The 16,735-nt window shown below is 26.4% G+C and overlaps 1 protein-coding gene across 1 annotated transcript in view; it reads right to left on the reverse strand.

Annotated features, from left to right (window-relative positions):
• Positions 1-9,241: 9,241 nt before the first annotated feature.
• The window catches only part of LOC126894490 (uncharacterized), a 68,145-nt gene continuing 60,651 nt past the window's right edge, over positions 9,242-16,735 (reverse strand). Inside the window, exon 2 of the mRNA XM_050665554.1 lies at positions 9,242-10,274. Within this exon, the coding sequence (XP_050521511.1) occupies positions 9,548-10,048 (501 nt within the window). The 5' untranslated portion in view covers positions 10,049-10,274 and the 3' untranslated portion in view covers positions 9,242-9,547. The remainder of the gene's footprint in view (positions 10,275-16,735) is intronic.

The following is a 16,735-nucleotide window of genomic DNA, read 5'->3' on the forward strand; positions in this document are numbered from 1 at the left end:
ATGTTAAGTTAATAGATCTCTACACCAGTTGCGCTTTAGACGTCTCGGAGGATTACCAGGAATAACATTAGTTGAAAGACCTTTTATTAGGAGATTGGAGTAGGAGGCTAGTCGATTGTGGAATCTTTTATAATATGCTATTGCTTCTTCTTTAACAGTTTTAATTTTTAAATCAGAATGGAGGGTATAATTTGTACGTATGTAATTAATTTTCTAAAGTAATATTTTGAAATACCTGAATACGATTTATATTTGATTTTTTAGCATTTCCCCATAGTTAGAGACCATAGGTCCGAATGGGTTTAATAAGGGATTTATACATTAGAAATTTCATATTTAAGTTGGTATGTTTGTTATTAATTAGTGAAGTTTTAAGCATACGGAATCTAAAGTTTAATTGAAGTCTTTTTGCACGAGTATGATGAGCCCAGGTAAGTCGACGGTCTAGGGTAAAACCAAGATATTTTACAGACGGATGTAAATTGCGAATCACTACACGAGTGGGTTTTTTTTGTTGCAGTTGATACGAATGATATTCAGCTTTTTGCTACTTAAGAAGATGAATTAATGTCCTATATGTATCAGGAGTGCTAGTTTAGATTTTTATTCGATCCGTGGATGACTTACAAATAAAGTTTTCACACCAAGTATCTCAATTAGATTTGTGCATAGTGTAGGAAAGTCTTGCGCGCCTTTTATACAAATTGGAGGAGGGAGCTTGGTAGTAAATTCTGTGTTGTTTTTTTTCATGTTGTCTGAAAATGTGTTAGTGTTTTGAGTATCGTCATGATCATCAGTTATTTTTAAAACTTCAAATCTATTTGATGATGAAAATAATTTTTTTTTAAATGATTGAGTATGTACTTTAGGTGAGTTTGACGGTTCAGAAGAAGAGGAGCTGGAGTAATTTCTTTTATTGCTCTGTACAGTCCAGCCATCATTTACTGAGCTGTTGTTTGCATTCGATTGGGACGATGAACTTTGTACGCTTTTATGAATAACTTTGATCAGTGTAATCGGTCTGTTGTTATTGTTAGATTTATATTGTTATTGTTATTGTGAGAGTATTGATATATATAGATGGAAAACTGTCAATCAGTCGAGACGACTGATCAAGAAGAGGGTCGAAATGTGGGTACCATTGATATCTAGATGGCACCACTTCCAGGGTCTGGAGATAGATAGTAGTATCTAGTATTATCAGAAGGGAAAATTAAGTCAAGTCGTGAGTCGGCAAAGACGTGTCTCTATGTATATTCTTTAGTTTATAAGTGTATTCTGTTTTATATAATATTTTTGTGTTGTGTGAATATTTTATATTGAGTTTTCGTGTGTAATTAAATATATGTGTTATTTTTGTTTGTTAACATTTAATAGAGTTTTTGTGTATTAATTTATAAATATATAAATTAAATAATAGTATTGCGTCTTCGCTCTGTTCCTGTAATTGCCTGTTTGCAATTTCCCACATATATATATATATATTACGATAACGAGTGCACGCGATAACTATAAAATTATCAAGGCCGCCGCCGCGTGATGAACCTCAATGTGTTTAACGTATATCGAACTATATTATATGTAATTGGGGCACTTTGAGTTAATTATGTTAGTAAACGATTAAGAAACGCGACTACCACATTTCCAAACGCCGTTTACAGGTATTATTAAGTGAATTAATTAATTAAAAGGGAGAAAAATAAAATAAGATATCGGGAGCGCAAAAAACACATGCGTATCAGATAACTGCTAACGTAGAACTGACTGAAATATCTAAAAAAAAATATACATTACAAACCCCGAAGGACTAAAGAAAACTGGAAGCAGGTTCGGCCGATGCCAAAAAATTTACATAATATTACAGTAGCGAACACTCACGAAAAATACAGTAAAAGAACACAAATTGTTGCAACGCACACAACAACTCAGAAATTCACACTACGAACGAAAATTAGAGTACCAGTTCCGAAGATGATTAATTTCCGACAAAACGTCCGATGGTGACACCCAGCTAGTCTTTGGAGTAGGGGTCAACAAATCTTACTACCCAGTGCCGGAAATTATTAAGAAAAGTTTGAATCATCACATATCATAAGGCGACAATGTAGGTGGTGGGCTGTGCAAATGACGCTCAGATTAGGAAAGGAGCGAGGTGAGTGTACACACAAGTACAGGCCATAAACCGGTCCGAAGTAGTACACAGCTGACTATTTCGCACGCGAACAAACAAATCACAACACCTTATCGTGATTATTTGATTGCACGCGTAGCACATATTTGGCTCAACCAAATTAATTTAGGATACATGAGGCGCATAGAGCCAAAACAGCCTAACCCACAAAAGTGTAATTGCGCAGTACGAGCATTTCAAGTTTTGACTTATATTTTTTTTTTAAATCCACTACAAGAAAAATAACAATAACTCATTAGTATGTATAAATCCTTACCTTTTAAACCATCTATAAATTATTAGTCAATTAAAGTTGGGTAAGTTTTTGATGTGGGTTAGGCCGCTATAAATTATGAAAACTTTTTATTAAATAGAATTTTCTGTGGTTTAGGCCAACTTATTAGAAATTGTTATTCACTTTTATTCACACAACATAAAAATACAATGTAAATAATTGTATTAGTTTATTAGTAATTTTTTTAAATAATATTATAATTAAGTTTTAGTACAGAATGATTAGTAACAATCTCATTGTTACTAAACTTAACAAAACAAAAAAATAAAATCACTTTTTATAGCGTGTAACAATAGTTCAGTTAATAATATTTTACTTTTAATAAATTTGATTAACTTACAAATTTAATATTTATACATTTTTAACATTAAAAAACACATAATACAATCTTCAGTATAGAATAATATTAATAAACAATATAATTGTTACTAAACTTAACAAAATAAACAAAAAATATTATAATCACATAATAGTAGTTTTGTGTATAGGATAATTATTAATAATAACATTGTTGCTAAACTTTACAAAGAATTGAAAAACAAAACCAAAGTTAATTTTTACTGGTATAACAATAGTTCAGTTTAAAATACTTTACTTTTAATAAATAGTAAATTTAATATTTATACATTTTTAACATTATAATTACATAATACAGTCTTCAGTATTGAATAATATTAATAAACAATATTATGATTATTACTAAACCTAACAAAATAAAATAAAAATAGCTTTTAAGAGTATAACTCAATAAAATTCAGATTAAATTTAATCTTCCTCAATTTCATCAAATTAATTAGTAAGTTATCAATGGTGTTATTACCGTCTGTTTGTAAACTATTGTATAATAGGGTGATTGATTGGTGGTAATAGGGAAGCAAGTCTATTAAATCTTTTTTAGCTTCAATGCGAAGCTGAGTAGGTATTAATTTTACTATGATGTTTTTTTTTTTGATTTCTTTTTATGTGTCTGTGATCGCTCAATCTCAGAATCAAAACCGATTTTGATAAAAAATATGTAAAGACTGACACTTTTATATATACCTTAAATTAAAGTTTATGTAATATACTTTATAAAATTTTGTCATAAAGTAAAATTTACCGAGTATTGTGTTAAAAAATAATTATCACCCCTTTTATGAAAATTCAACTAGTCTTCGCAATGAGAATTATATATTTGATCATAACGAAATTTCAAAAAACTAATTTTTATGACACATAGAAATATTATAGGGGGCGTTCTGAAAAAAGTAACATTGAAAATTAAGGACCACCATTCCTTTAAGGACATTTTTTTTGAATGCCCATATACATTTAACCATAGTTATTTATTATATTTATATGTCTAGGATTTGATATTGCTTGAATAAAAAATTACTAATTCATTGTTCATTTTTTATCATTTTTAATTTCTAATTTCTTATCATGGTATTTATGCCAAGTTTGTAATGTATACACACTATCATCATATGTATACACAGTAATAATGAAAAGATAGCGTTTTCTTCTGTCCTTTTCTCAATACGTATTTCAATGTTTATAACCGTAAAATAGTACATGAAAATTCAAATTTTTACAAACTTCAAAACGCTACAGAATATTTACTACTGAATATTAATAAGATATTTTTTTACTAAAATTTTTCTTAAATTCTACTCTACAAAATAGCTATCTTAGATTTTTTTTTTACATTTTATTTAAAATTTAAAAATAATTAATATTTTTAATAAAATGTAAAAAAATTAATTATTGAGATATAGCTATAGACCTAACGTATAACTATTATTTAAAAAAAAAATCAACTAAAAATATTAACTGGATCAAAAGTTATTTAAGTTGTCAGTGAGTGGTGGGCTACCCTGTATAAGATTGTATTATATTATTGCTTCAATTACTTCAGCCAAATTAAGGTATATTACATAAGCTTGAATTTAAGATATATATATATATAAGTGTCAGTATTTTCGGAATACTATCAAAAATTAAATTGAAAATGTCCTAGTAACAATACGCATGTTTAAAGTTTTGACCCCTTTGTATAAAGGGGTATGATCCGATTTACAAAAAAAGCATGTCAGGTGAAAGGGGTATATAAAAATTTATTATAAAAAATAATAATATTGATCTATACATTTTTCCAAATGTTATATAAAATATAAATTAAATAATATAAAATATAAAATCGAGAATTTTTTCATGGAAATCGTACGTTTTTCTTTAACTTTGATGTTTCACCACGAAGACAAGTCCAGAGATCAAATTTTTTTTTTTTTTAATTAAAGTATATTACATTAGCTTTAATTTAAGGTATATATAAAAGTGTCAGTCTTTCCGAAAAATTTTTAAAAGTTCAGTTGAAAAAGTTAATTTTTTGTAAAAAACCCTTCCTGTGGTCTTGTAAAGGATCAAATGTTCACAAAAATATATCAAATGATAGATAATATCTAAGATATTGGTTGGAATTTAATCAACTGGGATTTTTTTTTTATAAAATAACTTAAATGATAGAACGCAATATAATGTGTCGAGGACGTAATAAAAATGAATCAAAATTATTAACATTTAAAATCAATTAAAATTTTTTTAAATGTGAAAAAAACTGTGGGGAAACTACTAATAATTTCATACTATCTTAAAGAATTTAATTTATTTATTTTAAGAAATTTTGGTTAGAAAAATGTATATTTTGTGTGAATATTTTCGTAATATTCAATAATGTGATATTTATTAAAAAAAACTAAAATACCTATTCAAAAAAAAATAAAACATTGTTTCAAATATAAGAAATTGAACACGGTAAAAATTTTAGTTGAAACTATAACAAGTAATTAAAAAAAAATGGGAAATTTTTGCTAAAAATTTGACACGACTTGCGTCGCAAAAATGTGGTCGACACTGGTTTTGAGGGTAGAGACCCGTGGGCCGTTTATTAAATCATCGACAACAGATTATTTTAACAAAAATAAAACAAACCGAAAAAATAAACATAGTAATAATAATCTTCGCATAATATCGCGGCACTTTCGCTGGCGTCGACGACGCGATGTCCGGCGTGTCTTCGGGCGGCAAAAGGTCAGCAGCGTTGTAGGCGAAGGTGCGCGGGTGCGGATCGGTTGGTCGACGTTGTCGCTTTCACAACTGGAGGAAGACTCTCGAACCATTTGCGGCTGGTCGTCGTCGGCCGTGCGGCACTTGCTGGACTTGGCACCGTGGCGTATGGCACACGGTGTTGGTCAGTCAAATACTCATAAAATAGGGCGACGGCTGTAAAGATGGCACGAGTCGCGGGGCATCGTGTATAACGAAGCGACGCGGGCCGTGTCATATTTTTGTAACGCTTTTTAAGAAATAAAATTTATAAGTTTTCCAGACACAAATTTAGAAACAAAATCTTAATAAATAGAATATTGGAAGAAGAATCAATTTTTACAAGTCAGTTACAAATACCTATACTTTCAATAATTAATAATACAAAACTATAAACTAGTGTACTATATTTAGAGTAAATTATTTATCCAATATCTTAGAAGGTATTAATTTTACTATGATGTGTTTTTTATTATTATTATTTTTTTATTTGTGCCTGTGAACGCTCAATCTCAGCTCTTGCTAGACCGATTTTGACGAACAGTACGTCAAAAGATCACAAATCGTATCTAGACGAAGACATTACCTTCAAAAATTGCAAAATTTCCCTCGTTCCATGTAAACGGGGTAAATCTCACAAAAAATTACTAATTTAAAATTCACCAGCTTTCGAAATGTTTTCAATTTTTTTACTTAAAACTGCCATAACTTTTTTAAAAATAACCAAATCAATATAATTTTTTTTATAGATATCTTAGGTATTATCTATTATTTGATATATTTTTGTGAACATTTGACCCTTTACAAGCCCACAGGAAGGGTTTCAAAATGGTAACTTTTTTACAAAAAATTAACTTATTCAATTTAACTTTTGAAAATGTTCCGGAAAGACTGACAATTTTATATATAACTTAAATTAAAGCTTATGTAAAATACTTTATTTTGAAAAAAAAAATTGACCTTTGGACTTCATGGTAAAAATAACAACCGCAATAAAAATATGCTATTTTTATGAAAAAATTCTCGATTTTATATTTTATATTTTTAAATTTATATTGCTATAACTTTTGGAAAAATGTATGGATGTGTCGTAACTCAAGAACGATTATGAAAATGATGTTATAGGAGTATCGCAAAATAAGAACTATCCCTCTTCTCGGGGTTTGCTGTTCGAGGGTCACTTGCTATCTTAAGTACGTGCACAATAAATTAGAATGTTCTTACCTTAATCATATAATCCTCATTGATACAATAATTTACTTGTGGAATAATAAAGAAAACATGAATTAGAATAACTAATTTGTATATAATATCTTTATACTAACTACTATAACTATTTATATAACTATTTTATTGTTAAAAACACATGATACAGTAATAGTAAAGGAAAACAAACAAAACCAAAAAAATACAAAACTGGTTTAAAAGGCGAAAGAAAGCCGGACGATGATCGCGACGTGTTCGTATGTCGGTTAGATCGAAACAGGACGAGAACTATGTGCCCAGGGATATTCTTAATGCATTCCCCGGATCCCCTTCCACAGATGTGTTTGATTATCGTCCAGCTCTTATTGGGTTTTACATTTTTATGATACGTTATTGATCAGGGTTTTTGTAAGTGTTGTGAAGGAGCGGATATTTGTGGCGTGATCGTGGAAGTAGTGTGTTTAGTTGTTTTAGAGGATAGATGGTGTTTATTGTTTTATATATATATTGTGTGAAAAGATATTGTGTTGTAAAAGAATTTCTGTATGTGTTGAGAAATGAATAAGAAGTAAACAGAAGACTAAATTGTTTATGTGTGGAGGGCCTATTACAACAGATGAATATTATTATTTTTTATAATTAATTTTAATATACCTCTTTCATATGACACACTTTTTTTTTAAATAGGATCATATCCCTTTATACAAGAGGGTCAAAACTTTAAACATGTGTAATGAAACTAGGACATTTTCAATTTAATTTTGGAAAGTGTTCCGGAAATTTTGACACTTTAATATATAATTTAAATAAAAGTTTATGTAATATACATTAAATTAAAAAAAAAATTTGACCTCTGGATTTGTCTTCATTGTGAAAATGACTGCCGTATTCAAAAATATGCTATTTTTGTGTTAAAATTCTGGGTTTTGTATTTTATTTTATTTTAAAATACTTGACATGAGGAGTACACTGATTTTCATAAATATCGTATAAATCAAATTAATATAGCATAGAAAATTAAACTTATTTAAATTATTTTGCTTTTTTTAAGTAGAGAAAAATAATATTAAAATTCGAATCAGTTTAAATTGCCATTTTTTTCGGTCAAATAGAACAATGTACGGTTATCAAGTCGTTAAAAAAAAATGCTTTACTTGCTTTGGGTACAAGGTTCCAATTCGCGACAGCTAATTTTTTTTTGCATTTTTTCTTAATTGTTTTTAAGTTAGAATAAATTTTGAACTCATTTGATTTTTATTAAATTTCAAGAAGAAATTTCTTATTCATATTAAAATTATTTAACTATATTTTAGGTTTTGGCTTCGATGCAAAGCTGTAAGGGAATTTTGTGACTATCATTTATTTTCTCTGCACTAACTTGACCTACTTTTTCAACGATAAGTCAAATAGTTACAGATTTGCATCGAAGCGTCAGACACTTTCATATATATCATAAATTAAACCTTATGTAATATAATTAAATATTAAAAAAAAAAAAAATTTCGGACTTTATTTTGTCTTTATGAAGAAAACAGTCATGAAAGTTAATAAAAAATACGATTTTTGTAAAACAATTCTTTTTTATATTCTTAATTTTAAAACACTATAACTTTTTAAAAATTGTATGGATCATTATATTTTTTTTATGTAAGTACTATTTATATATTATTAATATAAATAATAATAATATAAATAATGAAATAGGAGATCATATAGCTTTTGGAATAATCCGTTAATTTTTTAAAATTAAACACTATCTACAGATTCGCATCAAAGCGTTTTTTATGATAGTGATTTTAATCATTCTCAGATATCATCATACTGGACCCAACTAAGCCACTTCCATACTGTACCGCGACCCCACTGTGGTACCGTTTTTTTTTTATTCATTCCATATGTGTTATAGGAATATAATCTTTTTCTTTAATGGAAACATATATATTTAAATAACTTATAAAATAGAAAAAAATGTAATTGTATATATTTGACTGCTCGATAACAATTTTTAAAATAATACTTCATAAATTATTAACAATTTAATAGTGAATAATTCAAACATTATATGTAACTGAAAAATATAAAAACAAAATTCTGTAAATTATTATTATTTTATATGTGTCACCTTGTATGTAAAATAATTTTAAAAACGTAAATAAGTATTTTTTATACAAAATTCGTCTAAACTTCTGGACCAAATATACCAATTTTTAGACGGTTCCAATTATTTATAATTAATTTAAATACATTATTTTAAATAAAAATAATAAAAACTATCTATTGAATAGCAGCGTACTAAACGAAAATTTATTACTTATTATAAAATTCAAACATGATTTGTACTAATACTAATTTGTTTTCAAAATCCAACAATATGTAATGGCAAACAATTTTTTATAAAAGTTTCATAAATCATAAAAACACATAAATAAAATCAACAAATCTATTTATATATTTTATTTTATTTATTTTATCCAATATACCATCAATGACTAAATTAACTATGTATAGAAAACAATATGATATTTTTAGGTTTATATTCATAATTAAAATCATTTGAATTCACAAAATAAATGTAACTATAATCATTTTCTTTAGATTAAAATCATTTTCACAATTTTTCAATTTATTTAACGCATAAAATAGTCATAATATATTAAAATAAAGTAATTTTGAGTCAATTCTAAAAATTGAATCTTAGTATGTATTTAGATCATAAATACATTAGTTAGATTAAAAATATATGTATTACATACTATTTTAATTTATAGTTGCTATTTGTTGATCACAAAGTATCATTTGTTCGGAAATCCGAAACTTTCGCATAACAATTCTATACCATTATTAACTTTATTTTCAAAGACTGAGTCATTCGGATCAAGATGCATTATAACATGATTCTTTAAATTTTCAACATAGTAATACACGCTATATGGAGTTTTTACTACTATATTATCATCAACTCTGAAAGATATTTTAAACCATTCAGAAATATTTTTTAATTTATTTATATTGACATTCTCTAGTAATAGAATATTTGATAATATATTTTCAAAACTATCGAGCATGTCATTATTATAGTCACATTTAAAATATTTTAATGCACTAGCCATACAAGTTAATAATGGCTTAAATTTCACATAACTTTTGATAATTTTTTTTTTACGGTCCGCACGTTCTGCTTCCGGAGTTTGACGCATATACATATTAAATTGATCATAATAAATATAATAAAAATTATTTAACATATCTCCGTAAAGAGCGCATACTACCATTGAAACCCAATACTTTTTCATGTCGAAAGCCTTTTTAGTGATACCTTCAGTAGAAGAAAAAGCTGTAACTTTTATGTTTGCCGGTATGCCCTTAATTAAAACAAAAGTTAAAGATTTCCATCTTTCAGAATTAATAATTCTATTAAGTTCAGCAACTTTGTCAGGATTTGCTTTTGGTTCTAGTTCGCATTCTGGTTCTGGTTTTGGTTCTGGTTCTCGTTCTGGTTTTAGTTTTTCATATCCTTTCCTAATGTTAAAAAAACTAATAGTGAAACAATATGGTATTAATACATAAAAGATCATTAATCGTAGGAAAAACATAATAAATAATAGTAATTACACAAAAAATAGTAACTTGCTATTATAAGATTTTACTATTATTTCTTTTAATTTATATGTTTCGTCTATTTAGATATATATAAATATACAAATATTTATAGTTATTATTTATATGTATTTCTTTTATCATTTATTCGTTTTTATTTAGGTCATCAAGGTATTTTTGTGTTTAAAGCTTATTTGTTCATTTCTAAACATAAAAGTAAAATTATACTTACCAAAATTCATTTAAGTTTTGAAACGAGACGTTTCAATAAAAACATCGAAATTTACATATTATGAAATATTATACATATTATATAGGAAAGTTTATACTTGAATAATATAGTATTATCAATATAATTTGGGTAGTTATCAAAAAAAAATGATTTTTACGTTTTGATACATTTTAATTCAATTTAATATTTTCTATGTGTTAATCTATGTAGGTACAATTAATGAGATTCACCTATTTAAGTAACTTGGCTAAATTATTACAAAAATAAAAAATTAAATTTCAGCAATACTAATTATTATTGAAATTTTTTTTTTTTAAACTTAAAATAATTTTTTAAATCATTTCTTATATTTAAAATGAAATTTTATTTCTTTAACTTAAATGTGTTTTGCGGGTTAAATTTGTTAAATTTTTAAGATGACGACGTTTCGAATAATTATAAAAATATATTATCTACCGTTCACTATTAAAAACAACATAATATATTGTTTTTAGCTTCGATGTGAATCTGGGAAGGTATTGGTTTTACAATAATGGGTTTTTTTTTGTGCCTGTTACCACTTTTTCTCAGCTCTCACCGAACCGATTTTTAGCATCAATACAAAGCTTTATAAGTATTGGTTTTATTATGGTATGCATTTATGTCTGATCATAAAACTCGCAATGTGCTGTTTTTTAACTTTGATGCGAAGTTAACAAGGTATAAATTTTACTACAATGTGTTTCTTTGTTTTTTGTCTGTTACCACTCATTCTCAGATCTCGCTGTAACGATTTTGATGAATAATACGTCAAAAGATCACAAATCGTATCTAGTCGATGACATTAAGCTCAAAAATAGAAAAAATTCCCATTTTCCTCGTAAATGGGAGAAATACCCCAAAAAAATAGAATTTTAAATATCGGTAATTTTCGACATTTATTCATTTATTTTTACTTAAAACTGCCATAACTTTTATAAAAATGACAAAATTAATATCATTTTTTTTTATAAATACATAATGTCTTCACCTATCATTTGGAACATATTTTTTATAAATCTGATCCTTTTACAAATTTAAAAATTGCTAATTTTCGCAATTTTTTTTACTTAAAATTGCAATAACATTTTTAAAAATGAATAAATCAATATAATTTTTCTTTTATAAATGCATAATGTCTTTACCTATCATTTGATATATTTTTTATAATTTTGACCCTTTACTTGACTACAGGGAGGGATTCAAAATGACAACTTTGTTACAAAAAATTATTTTTTGAATGTGTTCCGGAAAGTCTGACACTTTTATATATATATATATATATCTTAAATTAAAGCTTATGTAATACACTTTATCTAATTCTATTTTATATTTTTAACTTAATAATGCTATAACTATTTAAAAATCCAGCACAGTGGGATCGCGGTGGGAAGGTGGCATAGTTGGGTCCTGTATAGATTTAATCTGACAGTGATTAAAAGAATCATTATCATAAGAAACGCTTCGATGCAAATGTGTAGAAAATGTTTAATTCTAAGAAATTGGTGGATAATTACAAAAGCATCATCAACTATTTCCTTAATTATATTCAGATTAGTAATTCTTTGTTTCAAAAATATAATACAAAATTATATATTATATAATTGTTTTATAATTATTATTGATATTAATTTTTAATATGTTAAAAGTAATAATTTTTAACCTTCTTTATTTTGTCCTTTAAAGTGAAAGTTAAAAAAAACATTTAAAAAAAATGAATTTATGAATTTATCTTTTAGCTCAACTTGCAAGTTTGAAATTGACATTATTAAATAGACAAAAATGAAATTGTTAAGATTAATATGCAATCAGGAAATTTTATAATTACTATTTACACAAATTTATCAAAAAAGTTCGATTTTCTTTTACATTTTACTGGTGGTAGCAGACACAAACAGAGTTAAAAAATAAATAAATTTCAAAGTAAAATTATTTACATTTGTATTTACTTTTATACTTTTATCATATCAAATCTAATTTGGCAATAAATACTTTAAAAATATTAGAAATGAATGATTTTAATAATTTGTATGGAAAAATAGCTACTTTTTATATGAATAAGGAATATTTATTCAATTTTAAGGGTAATATCTTCAATTAAATACAAATTGTAAATATTTGACGTATCGTTGAAAAAAATAGGTAAAGTGAGGGTTGGCAAAATAAATCGTAGCCACAAAAACACCACATAGTAAAATAATATTAACATAAATAAGAAATTTCCTCTCGCGAGGCGAGACTATAGCGGTGGGATCCTTGATATTTATTGAAGTTATTGAATCTAATTGTGATAAAAATCAAATTATTTGAAATTTGAAAACTCAAAAGAAATGCAAAATATTAATTGCCACAGGCGAACTGGAACCTCGTACTCTAAGCGTGAAAGACACAAGTGTTACCAATATGGCAACTGTTCGTTGCTTTCTGCACATAATAAAATTAGCAATTGATGCTAATTCAAATTTAAAAATTACTTTTTCGACTTTAAAAAAGTAAAAAATTTTTAATAAGTATAATTTTTTATGTCTTATAAACTTCATCATTCTATGTCAATTAAATTATATAATGTTAATGATATTCAGTGTATTCACCTTTTAAGATATTTTAAAATAAAATGAAATACAAAACCTAGAATTTTAACACAAAAATAACATATTTTTGAATACAGTAGCCATTTTCACTAAGAAGAAAATGTATATTTCGAATTTTTTTTTCATAGTAAAGTATATAATATAAGCTTTCATTTAAGATTAAATAAAACTGTGAATATTTCCGAACAATTTCAAAAGTTAGTAATTATAAAATAGTTACTTTTTTAAATCCCCCGGTGAGCAGGTTAAGTGTTAGATTTTCAAAAAAAATGATATCTAATGAAAGGAAAATATCTAAGGTTTTAATATAAAAAAATATTATTTTGTTTTTGTTAATATTTCAATAAGTTATGGTAGCTTTAAATACAAAAAACATCACGATAGAAGCTGATTTTTTTTGTAAATATTATATTTTTTGTTTAATTTCGATAGCAATTTACTTATGACGATAAGATGCCGGGAAAATTTTTTTTTTAATTTTATAGTACATGACATAACCTTTGATTTGATATACATTTAAAGGACGCAGTATTTCCGGAACATTTTCAAAAGTGTCTATTTTAAATCCCCCCTGTAAGCAGGCTAAGTATTATATTTTCAAAAAAATGATATAAAATGAAAGGGATATATCTAAGGTTTCATATGAAAAAAAATTATGCTCATTTGTTGATTTTTGAAGTTTTAAAAAAAAAAGGTGATAAAATGACAAAATTTGCCGATTTAAAAAATTTTTCAATTTTTAAGGGTAATGTCTTCAACTAGATACGATTTGTAATTTTTTGACGTTTTTTTTGAAAGAAATCGGGTTAGAGAGCCGAGAAAAAGTGGCNAATAGTAATTACACAAAAAATAGTAACTTGCTATTATAAGATTTTACTATTATTTCTTTTAATTTATATGTTTCGTCTATTTACATATATATAAATATACAAATATTTATAGTTATTATTTAAACATACATTTANATTTGTAATTTTTTGACGTTTTTTTTGAAAGAAATCGGGTTAGAGAGCCGAGAAAAAGTGGCAACAGACATAAAAAAAATCATCTTTGTAAAATTAATACCTTCATCGAAGCTAAAATGTATACATATCTTTATGAGAAATAATATTTATATCCCTTTTTTATTCGACATATTTTATTTTAATCATTGTTAGATATTATTATACTTGATCCAACTATGCCACGTCACCACTTCGCCGCGAACCCTCTGTTCTGGGTTCTTTTAAAACTTAATTTTATCGTGTAATTTTAAATCTACAAAATTAATTTTCTCGTATATAGTCTTGTTTTCTACGTATAATGGTTAGCCGTAGTAAAAAAACATACTATTTTTGTGTTCAATTTTTTTTTTTTTAATTTAAAATACATCACAATGGTTTGTCACAGTAATGGGGCCACCAATAAGTATAAAATTTACGTGTATCTAATTTACATCAAATATTAATTGAAACTTATTTTAAATATTTTTCTTCCTTTAAGTTAAAAAAAACAACTTTGAATTTTTGTCACAATCATGGATTGTTTATTATCAATCATATGAATAATATACTTTTTAAATTGTCATTTAGTGTATTTATAAACTCACAACAATGTGCCTTATTACCATTGATAATATCAATTAAAAATGCTACAGAATATTTACTACTGAATATTAATAAGATATTTTTTTATTAAAATTTTTCTTAAATTCTACTCTACAAAATAGCTATCTTAGATTTTTTTTTTTTTAATTTTATTTAAAATTTAAAAATAATTAAGATTTTAGATAAAATGTAAAAAAAATAGAAAATTAGAAAATAGAAATAACGAAAATATAGAACAAATAACAAAACCGAGAAGTATAAATAATTTTGTGAGTAAAACTATTGGCATGAGTTAAAACAATTTTTTTGAATGTTATAATATAACAATTGATTTTTAAATGAGTATCCTGAACAATGAAAATTAAATAAAAATTACTTTGAATACCAAAAAATAGTACGCCATTTGTATACCATGTTGTATACGATACTACAGAAAGAACAATAGAAAACTATAATTCACTTTAAAAAAAAAAAAAAGGATCAAGAACAGTATCTTTTGAAAGTTGTAACATATTACAGAAAAAATTTTCCTAATGCAATGAAAAACACTTTGATTGAAAATTAATTAATTAATTTATAATAATTATTTATTTTTAGTAATATTATATGTTTATGCTACACCCAGAGAAAAACCTCGATCTATATAATAAATTTATCGTCCAATTTCATAAATACATCATTACTATTCAACCTATTATACATTTATCAATACGATAGAGAAAAATTGTAGTTGTTAATTCATCATTATAACAGTATGCGACGCGAAATACTCGGACGACCAATCGCCGAATGAAATCGTGTCTCTAAAGGTTCCTTTAAATTAAATTAAATAATAATAAAATAAAAAAATAACGTTTTAGTAGACTGTAATTTATTTACAGATTATATGTCATCTAATATGATAACTACGATGAATTATCTTATATCTATGGTTAGTGCTCTTACAATTAGAATAATATCATAACATACTACACAAATATATTAACAAATTAATATTTTAACAAAACAAATTGATATGTTCTGACCTTGCCTTGGACCAGAATGAATATTGTTAATGTGTCAATTACTGTATTGAGCCCGACGCAATAAAAACACAGTGAATTGAACCATAAAAACCATCAAATCAAGCCGAACAAAACAACGACCGAATCCGTGACACTATAAATGAGTACTCTAGGCAGGCCGGTACGCAAATGACGCCTTCGCGACCACTGCCACACACTACCCCAACAGTTAAACCAGTTGTGGCAGGTCACGCTCTTGACGAGGAGATGAAAAACCGGCGCTGACCCACCAAAATGCTTCGTCACGACCGAACAAACAATGATGATATTATTCAAATAGGACTCACTGAGCAATCGCTCAAAGCGCTACCCAACTATCGGTGCAGAGACCAACACAGGAAAATCTGGAAGTACTTGGTAGGGTACTTTGTCTAGGTATAGACAATCTAAAATGTTTATCAAGACCCCTGGTCTATAGTTGAGTGATCTTAATAGCATGACTAGACATCAAATAAGCACATTGACTAGACATATGCAGGAAGAGTGGAGTACACCCAGAGAAAAACCTCGATCTATATAATAAATTCATTGTTCAATTTGATAAATATATCATTACTATTGAACCTATGATATATTTATCAATATGATTTTTTTTTTCTTGTCTTGAACAATAATTATTTATAAGAATAGTTATTTTGTTCGTATTAATAAAACATTATCATAAACCCTTGATAAAATTTCTCTATCAAAATTGATTGAGGTTTTTCTTTGGGTGTAAAAGAGGAAGACTCATTTCACATTATGTGCGCATGTGAAGTCTTGTTCACACTAAGATCAAACTACTTGAGTAAATCATTTCCTGAAAAAGAAGATATTAAAATCCTAAAACCCAGAGAGATACTTAATTTCGCCGGAGAGACAGGATTCTTTGGTCATCTATAGGGGTGACTTT

The sequence above is a fragment of the Daktulosphaira vitifoliae genome, unplaced genomic scaffold (genome assembly GCF_025091365.1).
Source record: "Daktulosphaira vitifoliae isolate Bord-2020 unplaced genomic scaffold, ASM2509136v1 Scaffold_1, whole genome shotgun sequence".
NCBI classification, from domain to species: Eukaryota; Metazoa; Arthropoda; class Insecta; order Hemiptera; family Phylloxeridae; genus Daktulosphaira; species Daktulosphaira vitifoliae.